Source organism: Excalfactoria chinensis, chromosome 18 (genome assembly GCF_039878825.1).
Source record: "Excalfactoria chinensis isolate bCotChi1 chromosome 18, bCotChi1.hap2, whole genome shotgun sequence".
NCBI lineage: Eukaryota > Metazoa > Chordata > Aves > Galliformes > Phasianidae > Excalfactoria > Excalfactoria chinensis.
The window spans coordinates 8440001-8455000 of record NC_092842.1 but is presented as its reverse complement, the minus strand read 5'-3'; the positions used below and the strand labels follow the sequence as shown (position 1 = coordinate 8455000).

The 15000-nt window shown below is 49.4% G+C and overlaps 1 protein-coding gene across 3 annotated transcripts in view; it reads right to left on the bottom strand.

Annotated features, from left to right (window-relative positions):
- The window catches only part of PBX3 (PBX homeobox 3), a 97504-nt gene that overhangs the window by 6583 nt on the left and 75921 nt on the right, over positions 1-15000 (bottom strand). For all 3 annotated transcript variants that reach the window (XM_072352379.1, XM_072352378.1, XM_072352380.1), the window contains exons 3-5: positions 12506-12747; positions 7932-8122; positions 6340-6475 (exon numbers count right to left, since the gene is read on the bottom strand). In XM_072352379.1, the coding sequence (XP_072208480.1) occupies positions 6340-6475; positions 7932-8122; positions 12506-12747 (569 nt within the window). The remainder of the gene's footprint in view (positions 1-6339; positions 6476-7931; positions 8123-12505; positions 12748-15000) is intronic.

Below are 15000 nucleotides of genomic sequence, written 5' to 3'. Positions count from 1 at the left end.
GTCTGCCAGGCAGCCTGGCAGCAATTGTGGATCAGTTAAATATGAGTAAGGGTACGTGTCTGTTCCGGTTCTGCTCGTCCATTGACAAACTGGTGCCCAAGGAGGGACAACACGTATCCTGGAGCTTGCTGTCTCCCATCAGTATCACCATCCATCCATGAGGGCAGAGCTGCCACATGGACTGAGGTGCCTGCTGGCTGAGCTGGAGCAAAAAGCCAGTGCTTCACACTGTTCTTTATTTGGAGGCTAGAACAACCTTGGCAGCCCACACCTAGAGCTGTGTTTGGTCGGCTGGAAATGAAATGAATCATATAAATCAATAATGGCTGAAAAGTCACTTTGTCATCTCCCTTTGAAGATACTGTACTGAAATCAGGGTGGCTGGCAGGGCGCTGGCCATTAACTCGTGCAGAGGTCACAGCTGGAGCAGTTCAGAAAAGATCTTGCAATGGCTTCTCAGTGCCTTTGTTTAACTTCAGCACTAGAACAAAGCTGAACAACAGCCTCAGTTCATAACACAGGCAACAGCCAAAACTGCTTCGACAAAAAAGCATGTAATGCGACAGAGGTGGAGGGGATGGGACTGGTAATAACACAGGTGGTAATTAGTTGTGCCCTGTAGTGAGGGGCCAAAGCACATGGTGACACGGGACTGCTCCCATAGCCCACCACAGCGCTCTGCAGCTCCTCTGAAAGCCCAGGAGCGCACTGCAGCACCCAGGAAAGCCCACAGGACCTGAGCTTTAGGCAGCTACAGCTTTTAGCACAATTAATGAAAAGTGTCCAGCTTTTAACTGTAATTCAAGATGTACACATTATACGTTCCCTTCCCTAAATAGTATTGTGTCTACTGTACTGTATTCTGTATATTGCACTTAATATTTATCTTGTCAGTCAGAGAAGCAATAATGCATTAATGAAACCTAGCAAATAATTATTGTGGACAATCAGATTATGCTTTATTAACAGTTTCATAATTGAGGAATCTCTGTACATCAACTATTGTCCATAGACGTGCACGAGATCCCTCTGTTTATGCACACCCGTGGACCAATCAAACAACAGCCATCACTAATAAAGGTTTATTTAATTCTCACAGTAAAATTTTAATATCACCAGCAGCCTGGGGAAGCCTCATCGAGTGGATTTGCTTGACATCAGATCGTTTCCATTCTGCTAGTCCCAATACTTCTTAATCTTTAATATCAAGGCAATTAAAATTAATGGCCACTCATCCATAGCCACTGTGGGCAGTGTTTCCTTGACATCAATTGTTTGATGGGATTACCTAGAGGTTAAACTAACAAGCAAGGTTTAATTGGAAGCAATGAGAGGAGCAGCAATCGTACGTTATGTTTAACCCGCATACCATATCTAAATGAACATCCAGAAATGTTAAACTATTCCTGAGACCAAAGCTCACACTGTGCACGCTGGCCTGGGTGGTGCCCCCCTGGGGAGGACGTCAGCCCAGTGCCCTTCGCTTCCCAGCTGCACAGCTCAGCGTTCCCATGCCACGCATCTGCCACTGCACAGCCAGCAGGACATGTCTGGGCTGGGGCACAGCTCGGGCAGGATGAGCCACATCACCACAAAGCCCTGCTGGCTCCCTGCAGCCTGCCCTGCCCCAGCACAATCATGGCCACCAGGGCACTCGGAGGGGTTGCCGTACCCTGTTCCCGGCCCCACTGTGCCCTGCCTCTTCACAGCACTGCGGGCTCACCCTAAAAATGGAAGCTGTCTCCATTGTGAGCTGCTCCATAACACACTCTTCATTAACACAAACTACCTATCTGTTCACATTAACAATAAAATACAAACAAACAAACACCAACCATCTTTCTACTCCTAGTCACTGAAGGTCAATTTATTACTTGGGCTTAATTGTATATTACATTTCAAACAATACTGTTGCACTTATTTATCACATTAATTGCAATGTTTAATGAAAAGACGATAAATTATTACTTAAATCGTCCTGATGCCTAGTGTGGGACTTGGGATGGGACATGCCTGCCTTTTGTCTCTGCATCGGCTGCATTTTTGGGATAAATCAGGCCTCGTTCTGCAGAGAGCCAGCTGACACAAGAACATCACTGCTGAAATGAGGGAACTAAATATTTATGGATCGCAGACATTTTTCCATAGTGTTTCCAAGGGTTTGTAGCACTGTTTATATTCCTTACCTAATCAAATGACACAGAACAGAAAAGAGGACTGAAAATAAGCACAGTACGATAATGGCACATGCTCTAAAGCTAAGAATTTTACATCTACAAACTATTTATTTAAGCTCGCATCCTTTTTTTCCTTGCTTCCCAAATGAAGTCAAGGATAAGAGCCTATAAATCTGCAGCTCTCCACGTCAATGTGCTTACCAAAACAAACAGAGCAGAAGAAGCAGGGCTGGAAGAGATGCTGAAAATCAGCTTCTGCATTCTTTTAAAGAAGATTTTAAATACACTCTCTTGTCAAATGTATTCTTCTTCTGTTAGAAGCAGTGAAGAATTTTATTGCCGTAATCCACTGACATGCTTTCAGCAGCAACTATGCCCTTTCTATAGCTCATATGATAGACTGATAGTTGTTCATGACACCCTGAAAGAGACTCATCTGCAAAAGTATAAAACATCAGCCTCGCAGCCATGGTGCAGAGAGAACAGATGATCCAGTTTATCTCCCACAAACACGTGCCGATGGGGTGGTTCTAAATTACAGCCAACAATGTTCTGTTAAGGACATTTTTTTCCCCTAGAATTACCTTTTCCATATTCTTAAAATGAAATTGTGTGAGGTGTTCATCTTAATAAATAGTTTGTCTTTATGCTTTTCTCAAAACGCCTTCTCCACACAGTATTTTAAACACCGGGACCAAAAGTAAAGCCATCTATCTCCCATCCCCGACTGAATGATTCCAAGAGACAAGTTCCTTCGCAGCTCAATGAAGTGCCTGGGCAGCAAGGATTCCAGTGAGCTGCTTAACAGGAAGGAGGGGGGAGGGGGAGAGAGGCTGATCCCAAATTCTCACTAATTGTTTGAGGGAGAAAATATTCCACCATGAATCTGCCCCCAGCATTGCCCAGACACTGACACTACAAGTTAGTACTGGATGATCATTAGGAGAGGCTGCATGGGAAGCCCAGCTCAGACAGAAAAAGGACCAAGCTTCTTCATCAAACACAAACAGAAACCTCCAGGAGTTTCCTAAGCCAATAGTTAGCTTCTTTCCCCCCCTTCTCATTTCCCAGCTCTTTGCACCTCCAGGGCCTCTGCAGCCAGGGAGGCAGCTCGGGCACAGCGCCAGGCAAGGCAATGTCAGAGGGACTCCTGGTCAGGACTGGAAATAGATCTGCTCAGAGATTTTTCATAAAAACCCCGTGCAAGGTGCAGCTCAGTCACTCGCTTGGATGCCATCGTTCATCCCAGGCGATGCTACTCCTGCCAGTATTTTAAATGACTGCTCAATTTGCCCCTGATTTCTGGATTGCATCCTCTGACTTTTGCTGCCAAGCACGAGGGCAGCATGCACTGTGCTATTTTACAGTGCATGCTCAGCTTTTCTGCTAGATAGACTCAAAAATGTGTACACTTTTCAGTACGAAGAAAGACAACTCCAGCCTAGTCTGACCTAGTAAATATCAACTAATCTTGCAGCCTTGCCATGAGGCCTTTGGAAATGCCTCAGAAAAATGAAAGAGCAGGATAACCATTGCATCCATATCTTCTAGTGGTGGAAGCAGATCTATCAGGAATTCAAGTAATGAGCTGATTAGAGGCACATCTCCTCTCACTGCTGGCTCCTCTTCCATTAGGTGATACACTGCCCAGTGTTCTGGCCTTCCCATCATCAGGGACTTCTTCCAGCCGTTCATACACTCCTGGCCAGATTGAGGCTTCAGCCATTGCCCCAGATCTGCATCTCTGGCAGATGTTGTCAATGCTTTGTGGTTAATTCTGTCCTTACTCTTAGGTTGGGTAATGTCACCCTTCAAAGCTCAGGATGTGCAGAGTGGTACAGAGGAGGCAATGCAGCTACTTCCATCACTCACCCAGGCTTCCTAATGGATTCAGGGAACAACTAATTCATGCTCGTATCAAATATTAAAGAAGCAAACCTATATTCACATCACAGGCTGACTGCTGCTGCTCTTTTGGACCATCTGCCTGCCTTTCACTTTATTCTATAACATATACATTAAATCTTATCAAACAGCCAATTAAGAAAGCAATCAGATCTATTAGCACTAGAAGAGATCAGTTATGGTTTCTCAAATGGCTCCATCTCATTTCCTTCAGCCATCTCAGCCATATCTAGTTCTAGCTTTTTTTCTGCCCACTCTCCAGGATCACAAACTGCTCCTCTGCCAGGCACAGCTCTCTGACTCCTGCCTGGACACAAAACACCTCTTCAGCAGGTCTGCCATGCTCTCCAGCACAGTGTGTGTGCTTTCCCTGATTACACTGTGCCAGCAGAGCCGATTTCTGTGTTCTCCAACTTCGTGTTGATGATATTGGCTCTCCTAACTACACAGCAAGCCACCTTGGCTCTTGCGGGGGGATTTTTCAAACACCACTTACTGGAGGAACAGCAATAAGCCACGCTGTGCCAAAATGACTGAAACCAGCAATGAGACCCGGCTGTGGACCATGCTGCACAGGTCCTCCTGTGCTCTGCAGCTCTTTGGCTGGCTCCAGGCATTTGGGAGAGCTGCAGTGATACCTGTGGGCAGGGCTGGCAGAGTTGCCCAGAGCTGCCTGCTGGGTTGCAGTTACTTGTGCAACGCTACCAGTGACAAAAGAGAAACTTGAGAGCAAGCAAGCTCCATGCTGAGCCTCCCAAAGGACCACAAATAGCATGTTCTGACCACGTAGCAGGCTCAGCAGAACAACATTTGCTTCCTTCTCACACTGAGCATTCTCCAAGAAGAAAAACCAAAATTCTTGCACATCACCACAGCCAGCCGTAAGTGGACCGAGAGAAACTGCTCCCACCTCCATGCCTTACCTTCACTGGGCACACAAGCCCCTCATACAGCAGGAGCACAGGACATGCTGCATGCTGAGAAGCAAGCATGGCACAAACATATCTCTGCTGGCCTCTTCCACAGCAGAGGACAGTTGTGCTAGAGTTTGTATTTCTGATGGCAAAGTTAATTAAGTAAGATCAGATTTTGGGGAGCTGAGCAGCTCTCCTCACAGAAGATTTCATCTGAAAGTCTTCAATAAAGAGCCTGAGTTTTTCCATGGATTTAATGGAGACTTATAAAGTAAATCTCAACTCAAGTCTTAATTATAAAGCTAAAGGTTGTGCTGCTAATAATGCCAATACCAAAGCCTGCAATCATTAATAGTTAACACACTTGCCGCAGGCGCTGTTCCTCTAAAGGACCTGAAATATTGATAAGCAGAGCTGACAGAGCTGGGAGGAGGTGGCATGCAGCCCCGCAATGGGACAGCTGGAGAACAGGGACGCTGCCGGTGAACTTTCTCTTCTGCCATCCAAGAGCAACCTTTCCCAAGCTGTGTGTGCCAGATTTGCTGTGGATTATTTTGGCTTTCTGTCAAGCAAACAGGCCACAAGAAATGCAACATCTTATTTTGCTTTTTAGAGTGGTGAAGGAAACAGTGTATGAATGTTTGATGTACTGGTGCCATCAGCCTTAACATTGCTGTGAGGACCCAGCCCAGAGCAGTACGCATATTCTGGCCTGTACAGAAAACAGCCCCAGCCAATGGAATTAAGCCCTTCTAATTAGAAAGATGCTGCCTTCCTTGCATTAACTTTACAGTAACATCTGTTATACAAGATAAAAGGAGTCAATCTTCCTGGTTCATTTTTGCAACAAAGAAACCACTTGTGTCACTTCAGTAATATTGAGAGGCTGCAAAGGATGCCAACTAACAAAAAGAAATTCTGATCTATAGAGATAGATTATACGTTTGTCAATAAACTGGGTTTCCCTGAAATAATGGAAAGTTGAAACAAATTCATAACAGACAATAAGTCTCAGCTAGGAAGAGCCCGGACTGAACAGAGAAATCTGATGTCAAGCAGGATGTTGCCGTTTCCACATTTTTGATTTATTTCCACCACTGCACACAGGCAGCTCAGCCCAACCAGCCCAGCTGCCTGCCGCACCGTGCCAGGCTGCAGCGTTCAGCCGTGCCCTGTTTCCCTCCAGAGCCCCAAATCCACTCACGGTCAGTGAGAGAGCCAAAAGGATCAGGACAGAGCGCAGGGCACAGGCTGCCCTTACCAAAGCCCACTCTGAGCTGGGGCAGGGGCAGCTCGGCCAGGGAGCAGAAGGGGAATGGGGTTGCACTCCCCCTGCTGCCTACCTGCGATACCGTGATGCTGCACTTCTTAGCCAGCTCTTCTTTGGCTTCTTCACTGGGGTAAGGGTTACTGAGGTGGGAGTAAAAATACTCATTCAATATTTCTGTGGCTTGTTTACTGAAGTTGCGTCTTTTCCTTCTGAAATGAGAAAAGAAAACAATGGCTGTTACAACACCAACAGAGCTCCAGTAGGACGGCACGCAGCCACCTCCACACCCCCAGCTCCACCAGCACCGTGTGAGGGCTGCAGCTCTGACCCTGCCAGGGTCTGAGTACTGCCCCCAGTATCACTCAGTCTGCACGAGGGTCTTCCTGCCAGGGACACACAGACAACTTCCACACAGCACAGGTTGTCACCTGGGGCAGCAGAGCAGGAGATGAGGCAAGAGCAGGTATGGAGCCAGGCAGCGCACAGCCTCAGCCCAAAAGAGCACATTGCCTGCTCCACAACTACAACTCCACCACTGACAACACCACCACCGTGCCCCTTCCATTCACCAGTTTAGCCAGGGAGGGCATAGCACAGCTGTCTGCACACCACATCCTCACCCAGCACTCAGGGAGCCAACCAACCTGCTCACACTGCTGAAGGCAGCACAGGCTGCAGCGCTGAGGCAATCCCTGAGATGCAGACTATGGCCTGCCCACCCTGAGGACTATGGCAGCAGCACCTACACAGCTGTTTTCTCCCACACTGGGACATGCTGCTTGCCACCATAAGAGCTCCTCACAGAGTTTCCAGTTAGACATTCTGTCAGGCCTCCTTTCCCTCCAGGCTGGTTGCAATCACACGGCAGTGCTGCGGGCCAGCAGGCAGCCGAGCAGCAATCCCCAGTGCTCTCTTCCAGGAGTATCACAGTGCTGCTAACGACACCATATCCTGAAGCAGGCAGACTCTCCCTAGAGCTGCATTTATCTCATTACTGCACTTCCACTCATTTTGCCTTATTTACCTTCCTCCTTTTTAAAGAAATCACTTTAAAATGTGCGTCTGCAAGCTTTACCTTTTACAGTTACTGGAGCTCTCCGTAGACATCTCCTCCAACTGTTTGTAATTACCCTAATTTGCCACACCTGCCAGTGACCTCCTTGTTAATAAAATTATTTTGCTCTTGTTTAGCTCCTCACAGCTTTCAGGTGTGAAGCAGACACTGGCTGATAACTGCAGGCTCCGCATGGTCTCTCCCTGTACTGCAGGACTCAGCCAGCTGCCAGGCTCCTGCCACAGGGTGCAGCATCCCACCTTCTTAGGACACCCCAGCAAATAAGGCTCTTAGCCTCTCCTTAGCCACCATCTACCCCACTCAAATGACAGCTTGTTGGGACAGGGGCCAGCAGATCTGGCCTTTGGAAGCATCAACACCTTTCTTACCTCAGATGCAGCAGCTGCTAACTCAGAGCCAACCTCAGGCTGTGGCACGTTGCTCCCAGGTAATCGTACTGTGTTGTGGGACCACTTATGGCCCTATGCTGGGAGATGCTGGTACCTGCAGCCATTTAAATTAACTGCACTGACAGAACAGTGCTCGGCACAAGCACTGCCAGCACCAGTCCCTCCATCCCAGAAAAGCAGAGGCACTCATCTCAGCCTTACCTGGCATCAAGGAACCTCGACCTTAAGATCATGACTGCTTCACAAGTACTTTGCTTGAGCTGCATCTGGATGGAGCTGAATTTTCGATGAATGATGCCCACCATCCTTTCAATCTCCTTAGGAGAAATGGGACGCGTTCGACTCTGTTCTCTGAGCAGGTTCATCACATGCGTGGTAAATTCATTACATGCCTGCAAAGGAAGGAAGGAGAGGCTTAGAAATTGCTTTGTGCCACCCAACAAGCATGCTCCATCCCCACGCATAGCCATGGGAGCAGGCTGCATGCAGCCGGCAGCAGTCAGCAGTAGCATGGTTCCTCCTTGTCCCCTTCCCATCCATGAAGTGAGAAGTGCTCAGTGCCCCAGACAGTGAATGGGGAGTGGGATCTGGAAGGTACCAGTAAGTGGTTGGGGACAGGAGGTTGTGAGCAGTGCCAGAACATGCTCAGATGTACGAGCAGAATCTGCCAGCAGCCAGCACTTCCAGGGGTACACTGAATGCAGGCAGGAAACACAGGAGGGTTTAACTCCCCACAGAAGGTTGGGGAATTTAAATCCGTTGGAGCAGCCCTGTGCAGCCCCCCCCATACATGGCGTCACAGCCCGGCTATGCCCAGCCTGGCCTCACAGCACAGCCAGACACTGGGGATAGGAGGCTGTAGCAGCCATCCATCACCAGCCCCAGACTATGCGGGCAAAAGGACACGATGATATAAACTTCTGCAGGCTGCATCATCACTAGGCTCTGCTGATCTGAGCCTCTGCGTGACCAAGTGGCTGTCATGCTGGCATCCCAGCTTCCCCCCACGCAGGCTGCAAGCTGCCACAAACTATGCTGATTTATGTCTCCTTTATCTCTTTCAAAAACAAACCCCAGGCCTGCTGCCTGCTTGGAGTGTGGCAGTGCAGCCCCAAGTTTACTAGCACAAAGCTGGAACGCAGTGGGGACCAGGCCAAGGGCACACAGTGGTTGCACAAAGAGCCCTCCTTGTGCACTGCAGAGCTGCAGTCACTCCCAAACAAGACTGAAGGACTTCACTCTGCACCCAGTGTATGAACAGACCATGTGCGTTAGGTTTCAACCTGATTCCAGCTCAGCCTTGTCTCCTAAAGCCAAGGTTAAAAATAGCATTACAATCTGTAGTGTTTAGCGGCCCTGCCCATGACAGGAGGGTTGCAGTTCTATGATCTTTAAGGTCCCTTCCAACCTAAGCCATTCTATCATTCTATGATAGTTTTACGAGTACATGTTCAGCAGTTCTCCTGCATTTCAATAGCTGGTGTGAGGGAAAGAGTTAAAAGTGAAAAGTTTATGCATCTAAAAACTCATAATTTCCTATACCATTTGCTGAACGTCTCACAACTTATTAAGTGAAGCCATCTATGAATGCAAATGCTGATTAGCAATTTGGCAATAGCCCAACATTCGCAGAATTCACATAGCTTTTCTTTAAACCAGTAGTTCATACATGATTAATTAGAACATCTCATTTATGTAGTGTGCACTTTAGCTCATTACTCTAAGTAAAATTCGTTAAGTATTTACATTTAGATAATTAAAATCTGGGTACACCCTTAAGAAAGATGCATACACTTCAGGCAAAGTGATTTTTTTCTTTACACTACTGAAAGCAAATTATAGGCTGATTTACCTCCCCACCACTGGGAGGCAGCGCCTGGCTGGGGGCAGTGTGGGGGCCCCACCATGGCAGCCACAGAGCCCCGGGCTTCCACCACAGTCTGAACTCCAGGTGCAGGTACCTGACCTGCCTGATCCACGTTTGCCATTTGTGGGTTTTCCCTCCTTTCTCGTCGGATGCTTAATGCTACCCGAGGTGCTACAGAGCGCCCATTCCTGCTGCCCGCTGTCCCTGCTCACGCCAAACACAAGGAGCCTGTCCCAACCCCTCCAGGCTGCACACATGGCACAGAGCAGGGGCTGCTCCAGGTGCCCTCCTTCTGCCCATCCCACTGCAGGTCTATTCTGCACAATGGCAGACCCTGCGGCACTGCAGCTCTGACACAAGGTGCCCAGTGTGTCAGCCTCACTGTGCCAGGAGCCATCAGCTCCTGCTGCATGTTGACTGCACACTGCAGGAGCCCTGAGCCAAACTCTGCCTCTGGTCAGCAATGCACAGAGGTGAAGGACACAGCATGGTGCAGCTATGGCCTTCCTGAGCTCAGGCTGCCTGGGCAATGCTGCTGAATGGAAGTCTGTGGCACTGGAGAAACGCTTCAGGCATGCAGCTCATCACACGGCTGCTATTTGTGGGTACAGGGAATTCATTTTCAAACTACTATTCAAATGGTAACTGTTACTTAGAAGTGTTTTCAAGCATTTCTATTCTACAAAAAGTATTTCTCTGCAGATATAAAAAATCAACTGTTTTGAAGCTGAAGAAGCAAAAATTTCTCCCTGAATTTACTTGACTTGCAGGACAAGCCTTCATTTGATTACATCTGTGCAAAGGGCCTGCTTTGAATTTCCTTCTCCAGCATCTCCCATCTGCGATGTTCCTGCAGCACAGCCGAGTGGAAGCACGTTCAGAAGCTGCCGATGCTCTGTCTTGTTTTCTCTTGTTTATTTATAACGTCCGAGCTACTTGATCCCTCTTTCAGTGCTATTTTTCAGGCCCCTGCTTGGTGCGTGAGACATTATTAATAATGTCAGGTTATAAGTGATGGCCTTGTTAACCTGCTCAGAAATCTTGTAGGAGTGGAGGATGCTTCTGCGAGCCTTAACGCTTCATCAAGGCGAGCACGAGGAAAAGAGAGGGAACAGCCCCAGACAATCCGCAGCCGCACAGTGCCCCAGTGCTTGGAGGGGGTGGTGGTGTCTCCCCAGCAGCCACACTTCACCCCAATTTGGGGTGAATCCAGAAGACATCTGTGAACTCAGAAAGCAGGTTCCCAGCTGCTCCAGGAGACCTGGGACCCTTACAGTACTTTTGCCTACAGCAAAAAAATGTATTTCAGTGTAATTATAGAAGATAGCTTTCAATATGTCATCTCTATTATAGCAGCTGTAAATTATGGAAGGAGCTGCCTGTGTACGACCATCTCTCCTGGCACACAGCGAGGGAAGAGCTGTGCGATGGCATGACACACTTTCCATTTTCCTTCCTTTTTTTTCTCCAAGCACATTCCCCTAGCTGGCAACAAACGTCAGCATCAAACTCCGTCTGCAGAGCATCTTCAGGAAGGACTCAGTGTGGGCTGTGCAGGAGAGCGCTGCGGGAGCTGCCCTGCTGGGTGCGGGGTGGCCCTGCTCTGTGGCAGCAGCCCAGCTGCAGGCACACAACGACGCTGAGCCCCAGCCCTCCGCTATTGAGACAGGCGCTGCTCTGAGACAGGCGAGCAGGAGACAGTTTGCTGCAGGGCTGGGAAATTACCATATTTCTGTAGAGCAGATGCTGCTGGGTGTCAGGATCAACGGGGGAAGCGTACATGTTTCAGGGCAGCTTCACCTCTCTCTCTCTCCTAGCAGCACTTGAGCATCCTCCAAAGTTCCCCGTGGTGTGGACGGATGGCTGTGACATTTCAGTTGAAACCTTTGTAAATGGAGCTACAGGGCTAAAAATGCTACCGCTTCCCCCACATCATTAAACTTATTAGAGGCAAAGGAGACATGCCAGGAAACAGCTGTAAGCACCGACCTGCATTTGCTTCAGCCCCAGATCTGTTTCCAGCCCGCGTACCCCTGGTTGCAGCAGACACTCCTGCTGGAAGGCACTCATTCTTCTGGCGGCCATCCTCATGTCATGATGTAGGCTGTGCACTGTGCACCACTGTGTGAGAGCTCAAGAGGCCCCGCAGGACACTGGTGTCTTTAGGGTGGAATGTGGTCACTTGAGGGAGGAAAGATTGGCACAGAGGCACCTGGCCCTGCACAGCAAAAGGGGGAAGCTGTGGGAAGGCAGCCGGGGCCTCACGGCACATGGTTCTCTGCTCACACTTCCAAGAGATTTTATTGCCACTCCTCATCTTATTTGTGGTTTGGGTCTGTTCAGAGTGACACAGTGCTGTGACAAGCAGGGGCACGGGCTGGGCTTCCCCTGCTCTGCTTGGGAAACCACGAATGATTGAGTGCACTGAGTTGGTGGGCTCAGGGCTTGCCAGCTTTGTCAGGACACCACTGGGAGCAGAACACAAAGGCATCACCAGAAGCTTGTGAGGGTTGAAGGTCTCACAGAGCCACACTTCCCACTCCCTGTGCTCCAATGCAGTTGTTCACTGAGAAACCAGAGCCTCCCAACCCCTGCGGGTGGCCAGCGGCACACATGTAGCTCACACTGCATACAGCCCCACGGCTGCATCTCCTGAGCCACCTGGGGGCACACACAGCCTGTTCCATCCAGGGCTGGCTCTACAAGGGGAGTACTGGCTGCAGTGCTACTTTTTGTGGTTACAGACAACAGAGAACACTTGGGCATGCAAACATGCGCCTCGCGGCCCTTGCAGGCAGCACAGGCAGCCGGAACAGGGAGCCACTGGAGCCTTGAGCACCGGCCACTAGCAAGCGGAGGTGCAAGGGCAGCAGTGGGGACACAAACAACTGAGAGGCTGATGTCTGACCTGTTCATATTTCTCCAGCTCTGTGTGATAGATTTGTCTGATCTGGGTCAATTTGGCTCTGTAATCTGAGTGTTCAATAGAGTTATCTGAAGACCCTCCAGAGGCTGCTGCGGCTGCAGCTGCTGCCGCCGATCCCCCACCTTTCTCCGGACCTGAGACTCCTTCTGCCAGAAGCATATTGTCTAGTCTCATTAGCTGGGGATCGGGAGGGTCTTCCTCCTGGGCTCCTCGGATACTCAAACCTTAGGCAGAAAAGAGAGAAGAAGAGAAAACACCGTCAGTACTTCTTGCATCCGCCCTGCCCTGCCCACTCCCTCGCCCTGCCCAGCCCTGTGGAAGCACCCATGGAGTGCAGCGCAGACCAACCCTGCAGGCTCCCAGCATCCTACAGAACCCCACCAGTTCCCATAAAGAGCCAGAGTGTCTTCCTCCAGCTTTTAAAGGACCCTGCTGAATATTTAAACACTTCATTGAAGGTATTAAGAGTATCCACGAGTACAGATGCATATACCTTCCAACTGTTTTCCAAGGTGTATATCAGTCATCAAGAGGCTGGTATTATCCCTATACATTACACTGTTTTGACACAAGACCATGAGATAAGTGTAAGTGCATTATTTATTCCAAAGTACAAAATTTCTTCTCGTTTCCATCCAAGCGGATCTGAGCGTTGCACTTCTCCTCCAACTGAGACTTGCCCAACTGGATTCTGCTCCTGCAAGTCCAAATGTTGGCACTAAGGGCCAAGGAAAGGTCTGCTGCTTCAACCCCAGTGGCTCAGCAGGAGCTGTGGATGCGCTGGCACCATGCACACAACTGCAACAGTCTCTGGCTCCACACAGGTGCTCAGTGCTGAAAGCTCCCGAAGGAAAGGGGAAATGGGGCAGAATTGAGGCAATAGCCCAGAAACAGCCACATGGGAAGCAACATTGAGGAGGTGGCAGCAGGCATAGGACAGCATAATGTAGCACAGAGCAGGAACAGAGCCCGGACTGCCCTGTACAGCACAGGGAACAAGCTGCTGTCGCCACTGGGACACCCAATGTGTTTGGAATCTCCAGTGCTCCTTCACAGCATTGTTGGAAACAATACTCTAAATCTAATTTCTGTTTGAAATCGAGAATTTCCAAAGTGATGCTCAGTCAGCATTCTCCTCTGCATCCCATAGATCAAGGCTGACAATCTCTAAGTTTAATCAGGTCATGCAGGCGCAGTGCCAAGCTGTCATCAACAATGCCGAAAACAAAGTTTAAAAATAATTACAGTTGTACAGAAATCACTAGAGCTGTGGCTTCCCGAATCAACATTTCCATTAAAGATGTGATGCAGACGTAGATCCCAGCCCAATTAACCTCCTTACACCTGTGCAGGATGCTGCCACGCTCCTCCCTCCACAGGTCTCAGGGCCCAGCAGACCCCCCCCCCGCTGCAGCACCTGTGCCTGGCAGCTCAGGGACAGCCACGCTCCTGCCCAGACGGAGAGCACCCTGCACAGTACAGACCCACCTGCCCAGCTGCCCAGCCCCAGGAGAGCACAGCGTTCACTTTCAGCCTAAAATGCACCTTTTAAACCTGTCACCTCCATTTAAAACAATAATTCCATATAATTTCATGGGAATAATAAAAATGTCTCATCATCTCCTTATAAATTACTTCTGTTGCCTGTTCAGAGGTTCACAGATGATACAACGCATCACCCAGTGCACCCTGCGCACAGCTCAGAGCCCAACCCCACTGCTCCGCATGCAGGAGGTGGCACCTGGGCCCCATATCCACTCCCAGGACCTGCTGCCCCTGCTCCCACACAGACCAAGAGCTATAGGGCTCTGTCCAGAATGACGGGTACCCATCCAAACTTAAATTAATATTCAAAACCAAGACTCCTTCTGTAAACTGACAAAGGACAGCAGTTGTTCCAAGGCTGAAATGCAGAAGATAACGTCTGCAGAGGAGACTGAAGGAGTCATTGGCCCCAGAGCACAAGAGGAAGGAGTTCAGCAGATACGGACAATGATGAAGGCACTGCAGCCCTGCTGTGTGTCCCTGGAGCAGGTGATGGGGGTACGCTGCACTCACCTTGATGCTGAGTGCTGCACTTACATGCAGAGCATCCAGCCTGGGGAGTGTGAGCCTACAGTCAGCTGCAGACAGAGAGATGACACAGTGCACATGTGGGGATACAGCGTTTGTTCTGCCCCTGAATGAGCCACACTGCTCACTGGAATGGCAAAGCCATCTTAAGTTGATTAACTGGTTCCAACAGGCATTAAGCTGTGCATTAATTCCAGCCTTTCCCCATGAACACAGCACAGCTCAGCACAGCCCGGAGTGCCTGCAGCCAGGCACAGATCCTGCACCCACATACAGCTCTGTGCAGCCACACAGCTCCCTGCAGCTCACATGCCCACAGCCTCAACTCCATGCCCTGCTTGAACAGCCAGAGCACCTCTGGGCTCCATGCAGCAGGGAAGGCTCTCTCTGGTTGCTGGCAATGT